Source organism: Notolepis coatsorum (assembly GCF_963971535.1).
Source record: "Notolepis coatsorum genome assembly, chromosome: 5".
Lineage (NCBI taxonomy): Eukaryota > Metazoa > Chordata > Actinopteri > Aulopiformes > Paralepididae > Notolepis > Notolepis coatsorum.
Genome location: NC_140169.1, coordinates 117,544,413 through 117,565,369, shown reverse-complemented (window position 1 = coordinate 117,565,369; position 20,957 = coordinate 117,544,413). Strand labels below are relative to the sequence as shown.

Below are 20,957 nucleotides of genomic sequence, written 5' to 3'. Positions count from 1 at the left end.
ACCGCCGTGGAAAGCAGGGTCTGTACTCTGTCCAAGGAACATCGCACGTGAACCTCCTGAGCCTCCAGAAGTCACGCCTTTTCATTCTTTGCGTTGCTCTCTGCAGCCTTGTTGGGCCACAAGCAATGATCCTTGCAAGGGGCACTGGAACAAGGCTGCAACGAATGATGACACTAAATACGAACATGAAAAACATTGTTGCGGCTGATAAAACCGTATTGCACATTACATTTTACACACTGCAAAAAAAGTGCACATTACACAACATACTTTTTTTTGGAACTGTACATACCATTGTTATTTAAATTGTATATAGTATATCTACATCCTGTTATCTGCTCTGCACACTTTTTAGAAGAGAGGAGAGAGAGATTCTATTAAATAAGAAAATACGTGACAATAAAGGAATCTGAACAGTGATACTGGGACCGGTGAGGTGATGGTGGTGGGAGACACTTGGGATTTATTATCCGGGAAGTGATGGGGACAACACAAAGACATGGAATGGTGGGGAAGAGCAGGACAACAGGCCCTTTTCACAGCAGCCATTTTGACGTGTCGTTGCAGGGTAAACACAGGTATAATTAATAACATTCATTATGGCCCCGTTCCATTTGTGGAATGGTGTGTCACAGCCATGCCCATGAAAGCATGGACCTGGTCACACCTAAATGGAATGGGACACCACAATTAATGTTATTAATTACACCCATATTGTTTACCCTATGGTCGATGATGTGTCGAAATGGCTGCTGTGAAAATTGTCTATAGGCACCTCTATTATTAGAAATGAATGCCAGATGCTATAACCTTTTTTTTTTTAAGTCAAGAGAAAACTGGTAACACATCCCTGATCATCTTCATCCAGGTATTGCTAACAGGACTGTTGGCAACAGAATATGGAATTCAGCTCTTTAAAGTGGAAAATAACTTGCCACACCCATGCATTTTTCTCTGTTTATCAAAAACATTTACAAGATGATTTTTTTTACAAGAAATTAGAAATGCTACGTTTAATCTAACAGCCCAACAATGAAAGCACAATAGCTGATTTTCTAAGACTGAAATACAGTTTTACCAATGTTGGTAAAAACAGACTTGCTGGACACTATTCCCTTCTACATGAATTATTCTGTAGATTTTACATCTCGTCTTTGCACATAGCTGCTGAATGAGTCCCAATAGTGTCTTTGCCTTGCATAGGGTTCCTGGATGGGCTCAGATCATGTCTTATTTTTGCCCTTGAAGCTAGCTGTGTAATGCTACTTCTTCACTCTTCCTGCAAAAAATCCGCCCAACTTTTTTCCACCACATCAAAGCCAGGAAAGTGAGGAACCCCTGTGTCGTGGGCTCGTGGCTTTAGTAACGTGGGGTCACTTCACTTCTTCCCCATGACGAAGCTGGGAGCCTCGGCATCATCTTCGGCCTCTCTCTCTTCATCGTCCTGTTCTTCACTGCTGCTGCTGCTAGATGAATAGTCTGGGTCATCTTTCTTTTTCGCGTCCTCCTTTGCCTTCTTTTCCATTAGCTTTTTTTGTCTCAGCTTGTCCCTCTTCTTCCTGCGCTTCGCCGTCCTCTCGTCAGCGGCCTGTTTGTTGTCCTCGATCTTATCGAGGTAATCCTGGTCCTTGCTCTGTTTGTCCGTCAGCCGGTCCAGGAAGTCTTGTCTCTGGTACTCCCTGCGCCGAAGGTGTCGGTACACATGGAACTCGCCGCTGCCCGCACCGGCGCTGGAGCCCATCACGTCTCGAACGAACTCCGGGGGAGCCCGCGGGTTCCATTCTTTCGGTCGGTCTGGGATGGGAGCAGGTTTGTCCGGGTTACGCATCAATCTCTCCAACTTCAAACGTTGCTCCTCTGCGGGAGTTTTGGCGATTATCAAAGGCTGAGATTCTTTTCCATCGGGTTTCCCCGCTTTTCCATTTTTCTCTGTGGACGCCGCCATTTTTCGGAATGCAATGTTACACCGGAAGTTCTTCTAAACCGGACATCGACGTTTTTTCTTTTCTTTTTTAAACAAATTATAGTTTCACAAACTATTAAACTATTCATTACTATATAATTCAATACGCAATTATATAGTGTTATTATATAATACTCAGTTCCTTATTCATTAAATAAAATATAGTTTATTTGTCTCTTCATTTGTGTTCCTTGTGTAAGAGACATGATTGACATGACTATTCACCAATGGTATACGAGCTGGTCTTTCAGCTGCGCACCGCTGTCCAATGAACGTTCTAGTTCCTTCCACCTTGATCATCGGGGCTGAACGAGGTTTCGTCGTGAGTGTAAACTCGCCTTCGCTTACCACCAGTTCGTGTCGGGAGTAAAAAGTCGTGAGGGCACATTTCAGTTGATTGCTTCTTGCGTTTAGATTATACTCTACCGAAAAGATCATGAACAATCTAATTCGGTCGACATCCAGGTGTCTGCGGGCGAGCTCCGCCGTGTATATGCCAAGGCAAGCCGATGGACATGCGTCGTTCGCCTCGGCCCGGCTCCTGTGCGCGGCGGCCTCGGTACAGAAGGACCTTGGTGAGATGGTGAAGAAGGACAAAGTCGTGGTGTTTATTAAAGGGACCCCCGCGCAGCCAATGTGTGGCTTCAGCAATGCTGTGGTCCAAATCCTCAGGATGCACGGAGTGGACGATTATGCCGCATACAACGTGTTGGAAGACGAGGACCTTAGACAAGGTCAGCCTTCTAAATTTGACAGCAACAAAGTAACTCACTAGCTCTACCAGTTGTTTCAATATAACTTTCGCCTTTTGGGTAACCCTCTCTCCCCCAATGGACGAGGCTTGTCACATAACATGGGGCCTTACAAACAAACACCTTAGTTCTTCTCATTGGCACATAAACACAACAACCGTCATATAAGTCCCATTTGAGTCAATGATTTGACACTGCTAAGTGCTAAACCAAACCACAGCTTCAGTGAGAGTTCAGGGACCCTAGGTCTCTTGAATCTTGAATCTCTAGTCTGGCCTCTAATCCTAGCCTGTCAGACCCAGTTTTATCAGTGCTCTGCAGCAGCTCCAACTGGGTGTGGTAGTTTTAAGTGTAACGTTTGTCACATAGGCTTTCTACAGCTATAATGCCCCTTTCACAGCAGACATGTTAACATGTCATAGCAGGGTAAACACGGATGTAATTAATAGAATCAATAAGTTAGGCGAACCAGAGCCAGGGCACAGTTATTATGCATTCTGGCTAATCGAAATGGATTGATTGATTGATTGATTGAAAATTGTATTAACAGATTGCAGAATGGGTACAATACAGTACGACTCAATACACACAATTGTTAAGGGGATGCAGACCAGAGAAAGACTTTCGTCTTGTTTACATCAGGGTCCCCCATTTTCAATTCATGATAACATTTATGACATACGCGACATACAGTACTGTTACATGCAGACATTTATGACATACAAGATATACAAATATACAGTACTGTTTATTTACATACAGCGTTTCTAAAAGAGAATATATACATTAGAGGGGGAGGAAACTGTACATGAGGGGGGGGGGGGGGGGGGGGGGGTTGGGTTGGACATTTGAATGAATGAATGAAAACTTTATTGAACAGATTGCAGAATGGGTACAAACGACACATTACGGCTCAATACACACAATTGTTAAGGGGATGCAGACCAGAGAAAGACGTTTGTCTTGTTTACATCAGGGTCCCCCATTTTCAATTCATAGTGATTCATGGCTCTGGCAGTGGACACCTAAATGGAACAGAACTAGATGAGGAGGCGTGAGGCAATTCAATTTAATTCAAAGACTTTTGTATTCATCATCAAATGTAAAATAATTAACATTAACCTTAAAAGAAGCTTCTTTATATTGCAAACATGCCTGAGGTTAGGACACCATAGATTATTTCTAGGTCATACTGTGTTCCAGGGATCCAGTATGGGAATCTGGAGGGATTTCCTCTTGAGACACTTTATTAACTCTGTTCTACAGGGGGGTAGAGACATATTTTTCTTGAAATACGACATAGAACACATACTGTTTGCAACAAGACAGGGAGAGATGGAGAGAGAGATACTCAAAGTTTCTCAAACACTCAGTTAAGCTTGTGCAACAGATTAGCCTACATTAAGAGACGTTGATACTGGGATGGAAAATTTACACTTGTTGTGTACCTTGAAAGGAGGGCTGGGTGATTAATCGAGTTTCAATTACGATTTTGGCTTTAACCGAGTTAAAATGATTATTGTGCCACATGCCTGTGTTGTGTTGCTTTAATTTCGTCTTGTGTTGTAAATGCAGTGCACCCTTCCTTCACTGTGGTGCGCTCCACCACTCCTCCCCCCCCCCCCCCCCCCCCCCATCTCCAAACAGTAGTTTTTCAGCTCGTATTGAGAGGGAGGAGGGGAGGGAGCCACGGCGCATTTCTCCAGTTATTTTGAAATGTCTTTGGTAACTTGTAGAAGTTGACAAAAAGGCAGCCTTTGGTCAAGAAGAAATGTAAAACGAATTCAGTCATCGTCATATGATGTTCTTATTTCAATGAGTAATCGTGTTTAATAATCGTGATTTCAATATCAATCAAAATAATCGTGATTATGAATTTTGCTGTAATCGTAAAGCCCTACTTGAAAGTAGTTTTTTCGTTTGAAAGTCACGAAGGGTGCGTGTCATTGTGAGCTGCTGTCATTGTCTGGTTCAGTGAAGCAAAGCCATACTTTTAGATTGTTTTGCTTTTGACATGACGCTGTTCTGCTTAATATTGCCTTTTCACTTTTGAAGTGCGTGTGTTCTGAAACTTTCCCAACCACAAGAAGGTGATCATGGTCATTATGCACAAGGTGAGGCACCAAAACGAGGCAGCGAAATTGGTTTAGTGATTCGGTCCAGATTGTAGAAAGCATGTGCCATGTTGGCACCACCAGTACCACTCGGTACCCAGTTCTTGGCACCAAACCCGGTGTCTGGAAGAAACAAGGAAGAAGAAAAACACGAGCGGCGGCAACTTGCAAAATGAAACGGGCGAAGAGATGCGTTGTGTGGGACCATTTTGAGAGAAAGGGAAAAAATAATGCCACCTGCAAACACCGCAAGTCTGTGTACACATACACATACAACACAAGGACAACGGCTATACCACTTGTGTGCAATGTGCATTGGGATAAGTTGGCTGCGCCGAAATAATAACCCAGTCAGTCTGTGCATTTGTCAAAAAAGACATGATGCCTGATTGCCTGATCACTCAGGCATAACAAAAAATATTGTTTGTTTCCTGTTGGTTGTCAGTTAAGGCGTAGGTAGGGAATTTATTTTATTTTTTATTTTATTCTTTCCCACGGCGACTATGGATAGGGAATTTCTTTATTTAATTAAAATGTTCACAACAACATGGATGCATGTACTCTGCCAGCATGTTTCATATCCATAATACTAAAGGTTTGACTAAGATTTCTATGAAACTTTATTCAAAAAACTCATAAAATATATTGGGTCGCACCAAAAATCGGCAGGGTCGGTCGGCAACCGGAAACAAACCATTATTTTTTTTAGGCCTCAGCATGGTTTAGGGCTGGGCAATTAATCGAGTTTAAATTATGATTTTGGCTTTCCACGATCATGAAAACAAGATAATCGAGATACATTTTTTAAACGCTGTTGTTACGACCCCTGTGTGTCTAAGGGTAAAGGGCTGTAACATAACAGTTGGTCCAACAGTTGGTCCAGACACACACTGGGGAATATATACATTGGGATGTAACACCCCCATACATAAGACAAAAACATGTTTGACACTTAACACCAACTAAACATGTTTTTCAACATCTCCGAGTTAACATGCACTCCAAAACAAAGAGCTATAAAAAAAAACTAGCAGTTGGTACAACAACCACACTTGACGGCAAGAGAGACTGAGTCGACAGCAACATAAAACGAGTCCACAGCAACATAGACAGAGTAGACAGCAAAATAGAACAAGTCGACAGCAATATACAGTAGAACGAGTCGACAGCAACAGACAACGAGTCGACAGCAAAATAGAACAAGTCGACAGCACGAGAGATTTAACTCCGAGATAGAGCATCCGCCAACACATTCTCAGACCCCTTCTTATGCTTTATGCTGAGGTTATAATTTTGCACTATGAGCGCCCAACGCATGAGGCGCTGATTGTGGTTGTACATCCGCGACAGAAAAACCAATGGGTTGTGGTCGGTGTATACTACCACTGGTAATACGCTCGAACCGACATACACCTCAAAATGTTGCAACGCATACAACATAGCCAAAGTCTCCTTTTCAATAGTGGAATAGTTTAGTTGATGTTTGTTAAATTTCCGGGAGAAATAACAAACCGGGTGACTGACACCATCATGATCTTCCTGTAATAACACCCCTCCAGCTCCCACCCCGCTGGCATCCACCTCCAGCTGGAACGGCAGGGAGAAATCTGGAGCAGAGAGAACAGGGGAACTGCATAAGAGAGCTTTAACACTATCAAATGCATTTTGACAATCTGCTGTCCAAATGAATGGTTTGGACGGGCTACACAGGCTAGTGAGAGAAGTGACGACAGAAGAAAAGTTCCGGCAAAAACCACGGTAATACCCAGCCATCCCAAGGAATCTACGCAATTCCCGCCTAGTAGTAGGCACTGGAAAAGTTGTGATTGCAGATATTTTTGCATCCACCGGACGCACTTGGCCTTGTCCTACCTGCTTACCAAGATAGGTAACCGTAGCCTTGCCGAACTCACACTTGGCAAGGTTAAGGGTCAGGGAGGCTCCAGCTAAGCGGTCAAAGACAGTTTGCAAGGTTGTCATGTGGTCACGCCAGTTGGTCGAATAGACAACCAGGTCATCGAGATAGGCATTACAATTTGGAACACCAGCCAGGACTAGGGTCACCAGTCGCTGGAAAGTGGCCGGGGCATTACGCATTCCAAAAGGCATTACAGTATATTGCAAAAAATTGTCAGGAGTAACAAACGCCGAGATTTCCGAGGCACAGGGGGTCAAAGGGACCTGCCAGTAACCCTTTAACAAATCTAGTTTGCTAACATAGGTGGCAGATCCAAGGTTGTCAATACAATCTTCCATGCGGGGCAGTGGGAAGGAATCAGGCACGGTGACAGCATTTACCTTTCGGAAATCAGTACAAAATCTAGGAGTTCCATCCGATTTGGGAGCTAACAAGCAAGGTGAACTCCAGGGACTGCAACTTGGCTTGGCTAAACCATGTTTTAACAAATAGTCAACCTCCTGTTGCATCATGGCCCTCTTGGTGATGTTAACACGGTATGCATGTTGCTTGATAGGCACAGCATTGTTAACTTTAATATCATGGGCCAATACAGAAGTACAGGAGGGAACATCACCAAACAGAGCCATGTAGGCCTGAATCAAATTTGTGATGTCCTCTCGCTGCTCCTCAGGTAAGTGTGCTAAGTGAGTGGGCAGGTTCAATAACATCTCAGTGTTGGACAATCTAGCACCCTGATGGGCTGCATTGCGCAACTCCAAGCCATCTACATCCTCACCACTAACGTCAGGAGAGTCCGGAACTATTGGAGTTGAGGCAACAGCAGAGACGGCCAGTCCGGCTGTCTGGTCTGAGGTCTTCACCTGCACACTATCTCTGGAAAAATATGGTTTAAGCATATTGATGTGGCAAACACGAGAGTGACGTTTACGATCAGGGGTGCGAACCACATAGTCTGTATCACTTATCTTCTTGTCTATTGCATACGGTCCGGAAAAACGAGCGGAAAGAGCAGAACCAAGGATAGGTAACAGGACTAGAACCTTATCACCTGGCTGGAAATATCGAGAAACAGCTTTCTCGTCATAGTGCGTTTTCATAGTTCTCTGGGAAGAAGAGAGCGCTTCTTTTGCGAGAGAGCACGCCTGATGCAGTCGCTCTCGAAACTGGCTAACAAAATCTAGAACATTAGTGGGTGTGCTGGCACCCTTTGACATGAACCGTTCTTTAAGAACTTTCAGAGGCCCTCTAACAGTGTGCCCAAAAACGAGCTCAGCAGGACTGAAACCAAGAGACTCCTGTATGGTCTCTCGCGCAGCAAATAGAACAAGGGGGACACCCTCATCCCAATCTTTCTCTGTGTCTAAGCAATATTTACGCAGCATGGACTTTAAGGTCTGATGCCAACGTTCTAGAGCCCCCTGAGTTTCAGGGTGGTAGGCACTGGACACTATATGCCGGATACCCAGGGACTGTAACACTTACTCAAATAACCTAGACAGGAAGTTGGTGCCTTGGTCCGTTTGTACTACCTTAGGCAGTCCAAACGTGGAGAAGAACTTCGTCAAAGCCTTAATTATTACAGGCGCTGTAATTCTGCGAAGAGGGATAGCCTCAGGGAAACGGGTGGCGGTACACATTATTGTCAACAAAAACTGATTGCCGGCTTTGGTCCTTGGCAACGGACCAACACAGTCAACTATGACATGTTCAAATGGTTCACCGACCGCTGGTATAGGACAGAGGGGAGCAGGTGGAATTACCTGGTTTGGCTTTCCGGTGATCTGACAAGTACTACAGGTACGACAGTACTGTGCTACATCGGACTTCAAACCGGGCCAAAAGAAATTTTGAAGTATTCTGTTGTATGTTTTAGTGACTCCCAAGTGTCCAGACCAAGGGTGGTCATGGGCCAAGAACAGTACATGCTGACGATAAACTGCAGGGACAACAATCTGATAAACAGTGCTCCAGTCTGGTACCTGATCTGGTAGCCCTATCTCCGATTGTGCATGCTCTGCCAGTCTAGTACCATGGGACCTCCATGTACGCATCAAAACTCCTTCATCCACAAAATAAGAATGCAACTCTCTCCTCTGTTCTATTTCAAGAGAAGAGAAACATTTTGCAAGAGAAGGGTCAGCCTTCTGGGCAGTAATTAGCATTTCACGAGTAACGGGTAACTTCAATGCGTCGGAACTAGTTACAGTTGTCTGTGGGGGTACCTTACTATGAGTCGGTGGTTTGTCAGCGGTATCAGAAGTTGGAGCCAGCAACTCCTCCCTGACAAAGGCTGAAGCAAAAACAGAGTCAGACAAATTAATTTCATCACCTCTCTTTTTCAATTGAGCCCGAGTGACAACACTTGCAGAAAAAACTTCAGGGAAGTTCTGTGACAAGTCATCAGGCAGAGAATCTGTGTCTGGGTGATCCAACACTTCCAGCACAGCGTTCACCTGTCCTCCAGCTAAATCATTTCCCATGATAAAGGAAATGCCTTTAACTGGCAAGGAAGGTCTCACCCCTATTTTAAAGAAACCAGTGACCAAATCAGATTGTACATGAATACAGTGTAACGGGGCTGGCACGAAACCCATCTCAATACCTTGAACTAGGACACTAGAACCACAGGAAGATTTCTCAGACAGAGGTAGTACATCAGAGAGGATAAAGGATTGTGAGGCTCCAGTATCTCGTAAGATCTGAACTGTACACTGATCTTTTGGATCCCCTGTCAAGGAAACTAAACCCTTGGAAGTAAATGGCCTGAAACAAGGATCGAGAACATCCTGATCATTGTGCATCTGTTAATCGGAATCAGGTGCCATTTTAATCAGACCAACCCCTTTGGGTTGTCTAAAGTTCTGAGAGGACGGTTGCTGCTTACGTTTCAATGTTAAACAGTCAGAAATAACATGACCAGATTTATGACAGTAGTAACATGTCCGCTCCTCTTTTGAGCGTGGAGGTGACATTTTTGGTCGGGGGTGTGTGAATTCTGAATGGTTGGGGACAGAAGGTCTCTGAGAGAAATCATGGGGGAGAAACGAGTCACGCCTATCTACAAACACAGTTTTATGGGTTAGCGCAAACTCATCAGCTAATACAGCAGCTTGCTGCAGAGTGGACACTTTCTGCTCACTCAGGTAAATTACAATACGCTCTGGCAAACGATTCTTAAACTCTTCTAATAGAATGAGTTCTCTGAGAGAGTTAAGATCTGAGGCCTTGCTTGCTGCACACCATTTATCAAAGAGAGTTCCCTTCTCTCTAGCAAACTCTACAAAGGTCTGGTTGACAGCTCTCTTGTGACTGCGAAACCTCTGCCTATAAGCTTCGGGCACAAGCTCATATGCACGAAGGATGGCAGCCTTCACAGTATCATACAATAGACTATCTTCTAGGGAAAGTGTTGAACAAACCTCTTGGGCTTTACCAGTCAATTTGCATTGAAGCAACAAAGGCCAGACCTCTCTTGGCCAGCGCAATGAAGCAGCAATACGCTCAAACACATTAAAATAAGTATCAACTTCTGTCTCTCGGAACGGAGGCACCAACGCAATGTGTTTACTTATATCAAAAGTGTGTGATGAATAAGCTGTGGAGGAGGACATACCCGGGCCTTGTGGAGGAGTCGGTGTAGCAGAGTTGGATTCACTCCTTAGGACTTCCAGCTCCAACCTCCGCAGTCTGAGCTCTTTTTCCACTTCATGCTCAAGCTCCAACCTACGAATGTTAACAGCCCTTTCATTTTCTGCCTCAAGCTCCATTCTACGAAGCCGATACTCCGCCTCACGTGCTTGTGCCTTCTCCTGAGCCTCCATCTGGAGACGTGCTATTCTAACCTTGACCTGGGCCCCTTCTCGAGACCCAGTTGACACAGGAGAGGTCAAGTGAAAATGTGGCAATGTGACGTTCACACCTGCCTTTTCAGCACCATGGGCTTGCTCCTCAGAAGGCTGTGCTTCCGTAGGTTCACCAGGAGGACTTGCATGTTCATCAGAGACCGCAGGTAAAACAAGCGTCCCCTGCTCCAACAGCTTATCTACCACAAGACACCTGATATCCTGCTTAAGATGCTTTTGTTGAACCGAGAGTTTAAAATGTGTGGCAATCTCCACTAAGTCTGCCTTGCGGCAGCTATCTAGCGCTTCCCAAGTAGGATTGCTCAAGAATTTCCCCAGATCAAAAGTACTAACTGCCATTTTTTTTTTTTTTTACACAAATGCCATTTTTACACACAAATCAATTAATTACTATACAAGTGTAAACAAACACAGTTCACCAAATCCATCAACCAACAATTGAACACGGGTTACAAAATCCAGGCAGAGCCCCCATTTATGTTACGACCCCTGTGTGTCTAAGGGTAAAGGGCTGTAACATAACAGTTGGTTGACAGAAAAGATGGACCAGGTTTGTAAACAACAATGATATTTATTGAATAGAGGCAAAGGAAGCACATGTAGCTCAGGGGTGAGCCCAGGCCAAAACAACAAACAAACACCACTATACTCCAAATAAACACAATCTAATCTATGGTAAAAGAGATTACATTACCTAAACTACTCTTACCTAACCAAAACAGGAGAAAACAATGTCCAAAGGAAATGGCAGCTCACCCCATCTGTGCTTCCTGAGAAAGAGAGAAAAACACATTAATTATACAGAAACAAAAGCAGAATATATACAAAAACAAACTATAACTAACAATGCTCTCTCTGTGGCCATACACACACAAGGAAATTACTACTAAGCACCAAAGGCCAATAAACGAAATGCAATGCTGTCAAAGTTACAGGTTTACCAAAATCACAACAAGCCTAGCCTCATGCCAGAGAGAGAGAAAGACTGAAGTGAGAAGCCATGTTTTAACAGGTGTGGGGTGATCCTTGATTGGGTGGTGTGGATTGAGTGTTGGAGTCTGGAAAGCCATCCACCAATCGGTGCTGTTTTGCAATAATGGAAGGATTGGCCTGGCAGGGACCAATGGGGAAGGGAACAATGGCTGGAGGGAGGAAACAAAATGGAGAACACACACACATGGAGACACACACTGGGGAATATATACATTGGGATGTAACAGCTGTGTTGCTCTCATTTTGTCTTGTGTCGTAAATGCAGTGCACCCTTCCTTCACAGTGGTGTGCCCCCCCCCCCCCCCCCCAAGCCCAAACAGTAGTTGTAGCTCATGTTGAGACAGAGAAGGGAGCCACGGAGCGTTTCCCCAGTTATTTTGAAACGTCTTTGGTAACTTGCAGAAAATGACAGAAAGGCAGCTTTGGTCAAGAAGAAAGATGAAACAAAGTCGTCGTCTATGATGTTCTCAAATCATCAGTAATCATGTTTAACACTTTAATCGCCATGGGTTAAATTCATAATTTACCATCCCTCGCCAGCTCTATTTGTCTATGGAGAAGTTCCCCTTCTTTGCAGGGCTATAACTTTTTAAATTCTATTGCTACATTGCCATTATTATGGCCCATTCAATGTCCTATATGTATTGTTCAGGGTGTAGCAACGTTAAACTTTTTCATTCACATATTCATACTAAAATATGGTCTAAAGTATAAGTATGTTTCTATCGTTTTCTGCAGCTTTCTTCAGAACGTGATTTATAGCCCTAAATGCATTATATTGATGATCAAATACAGTTTGGTAGGAATCTGTGCGAGATGAAAAATTTCAACTGGACGTACTTCTAGAATGATCTACGTATGATCTGATGATGACCGGATGGGCGGGGGATCGTTTATAATTCCGTGGGCAGCGTTAGATGATTCATCCAGAGTGGGTCATATGTTCATCATAGCAGTTTATATGGAATACGTTAGAAAATAACGCAGAATCTTACTGTATGTTCCTCGCGCCGTTGGACGATCAGCGTGGAGTAGACCGTTTTCGATTATGGGATGTTGATCCTGATGAACCATTTCCAGGTTGTATAATACTATATACGTCCAAATAACGTTGTTTATTGAGTTAGGGCGAGCGATTGATCATCCAGTGTGTTGAGATGGAGTCCGGCTACCGATCGCGAGTGCCCGGAGCACATATGGATGGGCACTTCCTGTTTGGCGCGCCCAGATGGCCACCAGATGGCGCTCTCGAACCGTTAGACATTTGAGTGGAGCTCACCAGTACATCTCAGGGCTCCGGAAAGGAAATATGATTTCGATGACAGATTTTTGAAATATTGACATCAAAGACGAGTTACGGCGTCTTCGGCAGAATGAGCATGGCTCGGAATGACGTCTTAACTCGTCCCCGGCGATCATAGTGTTAATAATAGTGATTTCAATATCAATCAAAATAATTGTGATTATTTTGCAGCCCTAGTATGGTTGATGGCGATGGATTTCTGCAAATGATGCACCTGCTTGAGCCAGCATACCATATCCCATCCCGAGGCACAATCGCCTCGCGCATCTTGAAGAGGTACCCTGATGCCAAGTGATGGTTCCAACCGCCTCCAGCCAACTCTAGCAGTGCAGCTGCTTTCAATGAATTTCCAATGTAGAGTAGCGTAGGCAGCCACAGGGTACACAATGTAGAGTAGCGTAGGCAGCCACAGGGTACACAATGTAGAGTAGCGTAGGCAGCCACAGGGTACACAATGTAGAGGAGCGTATGCAGCCATGAGGTACACGCGAGGTACTGCACACACTCTACATTTGAAATGGATTGAATGCTGCCGCGCTGCTAGACTTGGCTGGAGGCGGTCGGAGCGGCCCTTCAAGGCTCGTCTGCATGCGCTCCTCTACATCGGCGAGTAAATGTTTTTAGTAACTTGTAGCCACATATGCAGCGCCTGCCCGCCTAATGCAGACACAAATATGTCTAGGCCTCAACATTTCTGTATGTTATTGTTATGCAATGTTGTGAGAATGCCATATGTTGCTGCTGTGAAAATAAATCTTTTGATTGTGGAAACAAATGCATTTGTTATTGTTTGGTAAATATGGTATTTTTTGTTCAAATTCATCAATTCATTGATCGTTAATAGTGTTGTAAAAAATATCGATTTTTCGATACATATCGATTCTGAATATTTAAAACGGTTTCAATACTCATTTCCCGCAATATCGATATTTAATTATTCATAAAAAAAAATTGTATAAGGAAGTTGCATTGTTCATTTCAATACCTGTAATAGTACAGTAGTCCACACACACATGTGCATTCAGTTAAGTTGGAATATGACTGTAATACAAACAGTTCAGTTTGTCAGGTACATGCAACACAGATTACAGTGTTTACATCTGCTTGAGAAAATACCATGTTCTGCAATAAAAATTATTGAAGTGAGATGAACAGACAGAACTTTATTTTATTAGATAAAAACATGTTGACAAAGTTTTACTTTGCAGTTGAAAAAAGGTAATAAATTTAATTTGATTTAAAAAAATGTCATACGTTATGATGAATTGAAAATGGGGGACCCTGATGTAAACAAGACAAAAGTATTTCTCTGGTCTGCATCCCCTTAACAATTGTGTGTATTGAGCTGTACTGTGTATTGTACCCATTCTGCAATCTGTTAATACAATTAGCAATCAATCAATATGTTATGCTTAACACGCAGTACTAATAATGTTACAAAGGGTCAGATTAAACCGAATATATATATTTATTACTTGAGATATATTGTATAGTATTTGTATATCGTCTGATATCCCTTGTATATTCTTTGTACATATACACGGAATATCCCTTTACCTAGTACAGGCCAGACCATAATATTCGTTCTCCTATTGGACAGCGATCCCCTAGGCGCCACGGCCATACCCCCAATGTCTAGTTCAAAGTCACCGCTAAGACATGTCTCAACATGCCCAGTTTTGCGCAGTAATACGAGACAGAAATAAGGCTGGTACTAGATTATTCACCTTACGTATAAATACGGCGCAGGTGGATACAGCAGTAATCTTAGTAACAAAGTTGAAGCCTTCACCACGATACAACGTGCTGTGAAGTGGGCCCGTTTTGCCCCGAAATAGAGCCTTGAGACCGCGTGCGAATTGATAGCTGAAGTGTCAGAGTTTAACGCTGTATCGTCGAGTTCGACCTATTCTATTATTAAGTAATAGTCTATTATGTATAGTGTATCGTGCGGCTACCGTTCTACAGTGACCAGCATCACCAACGTTTCATCGTACCAAGCTAGTGTGCTTATCCAGGCTGGGCGGCCTAACCTTGTGCCGTCATCCGAGGAGCCCTAGACGAGAACCGTGTGGATGTGTACACTGGATAACCTACACCGACGACTACAGAGCCCTTTTCGGCTGGATTATATTGCTTTGGTCCTGTGGCTGCTGGAGCAGAGAATCGTCTACCCCACTACCGTGTGGGATTTACCCTGTGAGGAGCACCGTCGAGCCCGCCTCTAGGACTCTGAGGCTGGCTAGCTTTCATCCATGCGGCAGTGCATACCGGAGAATAGCTGTTGCTTTGTCTACGGATCAAGGGATTATTGCACCGTCTCCTGTACTTGGAGTCTCCTTATTCCTCGTTGATCCAGACTTTTGCTACCGACAAATCCTCTCCCCTGCTGGCTTACAACCGGAGGGAACCCCCCTAGTATCTCCAGCTGACCTACGAGTGTACCTTATATAATTCTTATGCTACAGGTGGTATTAATTATCCCCTTCGTAATATGCTCATGGACTTACGCTCTTGACCTATTCATGCACATTCTTCGCCTTACAAGCGCAACTCTAATTGTTGTGAAGGGCCAGATTAAACCGAATATATATATTTATTTATATATATATATTTAATTGTATTTGTATATTCTCTAATATTCCCTGATATCCCTTGTATATTCCTTGTACAATATGCATTGAATATCCATTCTAGCCTACTGAACATCCCATAATAGTCTCCATTCTACTATTGGTCGAGACCTTGGTGCCAGGCTGCCATACCCCCCAGACCCAGTTCAAACGTACCGCTCAACATGTACGAACAAGTCCTAGTTCCGCGTAGGAATCTGGCTACCGCACCACTAACGGTACTATTTGTTCATAGTGCGTATATATACTGCGCTACTAAAGTAGGACTTCCTTTTCAGTCCAGTTTCTTACCCTCCAATAGAGTGACAGACGTAAAGCCTCCCCGCGACGCCACGTGTGGGAGTAAGGCCAAGTTCGGCCTACCATCGGTATTGAGACATCGTGTATATTAATATTTGAATAGTCATATTTGGCACTATATCGTCGAGTTGGACGTAGTCTATTAAGCTAATAATAGTCTGTTAATATATAGTGCTTCGTGCGGTGAGAATACTACCGTAGTCAGTACCCCATCGTTTCGGGCAGAGAACTGGCTGCTTATCCAGGATGGTCGACCCCATGTGAGACTGCATCCGAGGAGCCCCAGAGCCGACGAGCGAGTGGACCTGTATACCGGATTATTCTACCGACGACAGCCCGCCTTCCCAGGCACGGATTATGCTTTGTGTACAGTGATTATTCCATGGATAAAGACCCCCGACACTGCCGTGTGTTGGAACCCCCCCCCCTGGAGAGGACGCAAGGTGAGGAGACGCTCTGCAAGACGAGGTCGCTTCACGTCTCTCCCCCGTGGACCGGAGAGAGCCGGCTCACAGAGAGTCCACCTGCTTTCATCTGTGGTCCAAGGATCGCTGGCGCACCGAGCTGCACAACTGTGGGTTCACCCAGGATACCCTTGGCCGGACGAGGCAGCCAGACTCTACCCCCCCCCCCCCTCCTACTCCTGTTGTCTTACAAGCGACCGGATTAACCCCCCTAGTGTATCCAGTCTTATAATCATTAAAGTATCATTGCTGTTATTCCTTAACTATTCCAGGTCGTATATTTACCGCCTGCGCCACCAGAGATTGGACATTCTCTATTGATATACCAACGAATACTCTTTGCCATAAAAGTGCATACTATTTCAATTCATAAATGTAATTAAGTGATTAAGTGCTTGCTCTACACACCATTGCTGTGTAGTAATAAACGTATACTTCGACTTCGTACATTTGTGTTGGATCCGTTTCATCTACGTGAGAGTGTTTATCATAATATATTTATGCCGAGTACTGGGTGGCCGAATATAAAGTACAAAGGTAGTGGTAGTAAGTATCATATCTAGTAATACAGTCAGGGAATTGTACCCCTCAGTTACACTAATTCTTAATAAATGTAAGATAATCTTGGTGCTCTTCTAATAAATATTATAAACAGTACTTTCTTTGTTAAGCCGTGTTATTGTGTGGGTGTTCATCTCATATACATGTGTACTGTATGGCCAGTAGTAATGTACATAACTCAGTAGTGGTTTAATGATACCATACTTATTCAATACAGTCAGGGAATTGTACCCCTCAGTTACAAATAACTTTACTTAATTTCTAAGATTATATCATTTAGTTATTTTTAAATGTGATCTAAAGATAAACAAAGGGTTTTAAAAGTGTTATATTTATCTTCTCTTGTAGTACCAGAGAGAAGCTGAGGAGAATCAACCAGCAACAAAAGCAAAATGTATTTAAAAAATAATTATCTTTTTTTTTACATTTTAAGATTGAACATTTTTCCCAGTGGTATCGAAAATGGTATCGAATATCAATACTTTTCAAGGTATCGTATCGAAGTTCGAAATTCCAGTATTGTGACAACACTAATCGTTAATGTCATCAATGATCGATTCAGGAACATGCTTGCAATTTGCAACCCTAATACAGACCTTTTCTTGGCGGAGCCTGAGGTATGGCCAGCAATAGTAACCCATGTCCTATCCCTGCTCACCTCCTATTTGCACATCAGACCAAAACAAAAGATGTAAATAAAGCACAATGCCAAGAGGGCTTCTTTTGACTAGTAGAGGTTGCTGCTTGACGGCATTACAGATTCTACCTTTTAATTGTCTAGGATCGTTGGAGCCGACGTCATGATAAAACCTCACTTACCTGTATGAGCCATCTGGATTAGCTGGTTCCCTCTCAGTGCACAGGATCTGAGTTTATACAGATGGCTTGTAGACTAATGAGATTTCTACTGCAGATTATGCATTATTCAAAGGTTATGACTCCAAACTCAACCCGGTCTGGCTTTCCCTGTCTACCTTCCCCCGTCTACCTTCCCCCGTCTACCTTTCCCCTGTCTACCTTCCCCCGTCTACCTTCCCCGTCTACCTTTCCCCTGTCTACCTTTCCCCATCTACCTTTCCCCCGTCTACCTACCTTTCCCCTGTCTACCTTTCCCCGTCTACCTTTCCCCCGTCTACCTTTCCCCCGTCTACCTTTCCCCTGTCTACCTTAACCCCCGTCTACCGACGGCAACCAATGCAGTTTCCTCCCCGCTGATCATTCTCTCTCATCTTCCAACAGGAGTCAAGGACTTTTCCAACTGGCCCACAATCCCCCAGGTGTATTTCAACGGCGAGTTTGTGGGCGGCTGTGACATCCTGCTCCAGATGCACCAGAACGGAGACCTGGTGGACGAGCTCCAGAAGCTGGGCATCAGCTCTGCACTGCAGAACGCAGAGAAAGAGTCCAAGTGAAAAGGATGAGGAAAAGTCAGGCAGTTGACAACAAGGTCGAATCCCCTCCACCACAGCTGGGCCACTGACAAACTTGACTTCCTAGCTGGGCTAATTACAAATTGACTCACCCTCCTGACCTGCACGGCACTTGTGCCGATCTAAGAGTAAAAAAAAAAAGTCTAAGCAGTTGATGGCGAAAGCCCCATTATCCCAATATGACTGGCATTTATGCTTTTCAGAATAACAGCTGGGCAGGGAACTAATAGAGCTCTTACCGAATTGCATACACAATGGTTCCGATTTTCATCAGAGGGTCAGAGCCATGGCATGTTTTACCCACTAGAAATTTGTTCCCCCACTTTCTGGCCACAGCTAGTGATGCACCGATACCGTTTTTTCCATTGCTGATACAGAGTTTAACTGAACAGTTTACACTTTAACACTGTCTAGTTAATAACTATTTTAAGATATGATCAATGTTCTCGAACATCTCAAAAAAATTCTCAAACTGCAGGAAATCAAGTGGCTTTGTGTTGATTTGTGACCTGTTACACATGGCTCTTAGGCGTGGGGGAACAATCGATCTAGCGTAGTATCACCATATTTTCCTGGTGATGTATCATATCGTATTGTGGACCCCATTTATTTTCTTGCTGCAATAAAAATAATTGAAGTGAGACTGAAAAAGTTTATCTTATCAGATAAAACGGAAGTTGTGTATATATATTTTTATTGCAGACGTTTTCCATTGGGGACATAATTTGCAGTTGAAAAAAGGTAATAAATCACAATATACAGCAAAATCTCAATTATATTGTATCCTGACTTAAGTGTCGTGCTAATATTGTATCTTGGGGCCTCTTGTAATCCCCACCCCTAATGGCTCTTATAAAATTCTCCCAATACCAGTCCCCTATTTTAGCCCCATCAGTCCAATATCCGATAACAGTGCATCCCTAACTACAACCAACACCACCCCTCCCACATGACTATACTGTCTACTCCTTTAAACCCTTCTAAACCACAACCTACTGAAGACCAAACCTCAGGTGACACCCATGGTGTGATGTCAGAATGAGGAGTCAATTATAGTACTTTTGTGATTTCTCAAGGGTGATATAAGCAATACATTGATCAATTAGGTTTTTTGGAGCCAGGAACACTGCCTACCTAAAGTACTGCCAGTGCCCAGTTAAAACCTTTTTACTTGTGTGTGGGGTAGCCAGGCAGGGAAGGAAATAATTAATTTATAAAATGTCAAAAACAATGTGTTCAATACAAGGGAAGAAAGGTTCTGGAAAATTATTAAAATGAAATTTAGACAATCTCATTTGAATTATTTATTAAAGAAACTAGACTAGTTTCTTTGCCAAAACATGTTCCACATATTTGTATAAACTTGTGGACCTACTAAGTCACAATGGCTTGCCCTAAGCGTGTGCTTTCCCTGTAATACTAGTATGGATCTATTTTTGGGATTATATAGCTTGACAAACCTGCTTGTGAAGTGGCCCATTCCTTAGCGGTGAGGACAATCGTACCCTGCGGCAAGATATTCTGGCCGTCCCCAACAAAGTATCCTTGAGCGAGACACTGAATCAATACCTGCTACAGACTGATCTGCGCTGACCCCTCTGGTGGAATGCCTACATGTTACATATGAAAAAAGAAAAACACTGTCTGTAATGGTGATTTATAAGAGTGTTCCAAATCTGAATCCTCTTAGATCTCTATGAAATATCTTGACTTAACACTATGTGGACTGGTGAAAAGCAGTTGAATGTTGCGGCATCTGTCCACTTCTTTCCTACCCCCCCTCTCCTCCTAGGGATCCCTGATTTACAGTGTTTGGATGGGTGACCGATTGACCGCGTAGTTCACTTAGTTCGCTGTATCTGCCTAAAATCTGTGAATTCTCTTCTGGTAAAGAAAGGAAGGTTGTTGTGTTTTTGTGTGCACTGAGTTACTTCTTCAGCCTAAGACTTATGATAATCTTCAATTCATCACAATAGTCATTTTCCACTGCATACAGTTCTCATATAGGATCAATATTCATGTAGTACCACGTAGTATATTTAAGATATTGTACATTGAAAGGATATTAAGATATTGTACATTGAAAGGATATTAAATGTATTTTAGCTCCATGTAAATCTGTTTTTATCAATTAAATATTTTGCGACAAATGGGTCAGTTGATTTATATGTACATTTATAATGCATTCATATTCTAAATTAGTATGAGGTGTGGCTATAATGTGACCACCATTCATTTCTGTTGTAAAAAATTATCTGGTCACACATTCCCCCTGCTCGCTTGGTCAAAGTTCAACTTTGACCTGTGAAATCACATGGCACACTTTATACACAACCAACATGGGAGCAGTTCAGAGAATTCTGGTGGATGAGCAGCACATGACTGAACCCTAAACGGCAGCATATCGAGTACAGCCCACTTTTGCCCACATTTGGTGTGGCCATAAGCAGCCCCAATAATCAGGGGCAACTTGGGGAGGTTCATCATTGTTTTACGCTCGGCATATCAACACTACCGTTTGTGACTGTGTCAAGGCTGTAATATAGTAGATCTTATGACTACAGGAGTATGAGCTGCCATGCATGAAAACAATCTGTGCTTGGACTACTGTCATGCTTGGCGTTTCAGTAGAGATGTACTGCATGTAGCCAACAAAGTAA

The 20,957-nt window shown here is 43.4% G+C and overlaps 2 protein-coding genes across 2 annotated transcripts; one reads left to right on the top strand and one right to left on the bottom strand.

Moving 5' to 3' along the window:
• Nucleotides 1–333: 333 nt before the first annotated feature.
• prkrip1 (PRKR interacting protein 1) lies at nt 334–1,945 on the bottom strand (the record flags this gene model as incomplete). The annotated part of the gene is made up of 1 exon (XM_084315081.1): nt 334–1,945. One exon carries the CDS (start codon nt 1,943–1,945, stop codon nt 1,379–1,381), a length of 567 nt encoding a protein of 188 aa, XP_084171207.1. The 3' UTR covers nt 334–1,378.
• A 322-nt stretch (nt 1,946–2,267) lies between these two features.
• On the top strand, nt 2,268–20,447 carry glrx5 (glutaredoxin 5 homolog). Its single transcript, XM_084315083.1, has 2 exons — nt 2,268–2,697; nt 18,107–20,447. Exons 1-2 carry the CDS (start codon nt 2,400–2,402, stop codon nt 18,277–18,279), a joined length of 471 nt encoding a protein of 156 aa, XP_084171209.1. The 5' UTR covers nt 2,268–2,399; the 3' UTR covers nt 18,280–20,447.
• Nucleotides 20,448–20,957: the final 510 nt, after the last annotated feature.

Coding starts and splice junctions, on each gene's coding strand:
- glrx5 (XM_084315083.1), top strand. CDS start 2,400: ATGAACAATCTAATTCGGTCGACATCCAGGTGTCTGCGGGCGAGCTCC. Junction 2,698..18,106: donor AGACGAGGACCTTAGACAAG/GTCAGCCTTCTA, acceptor ATCTTCCAACAG/GAGTCAAGGACTTTTCCAAC.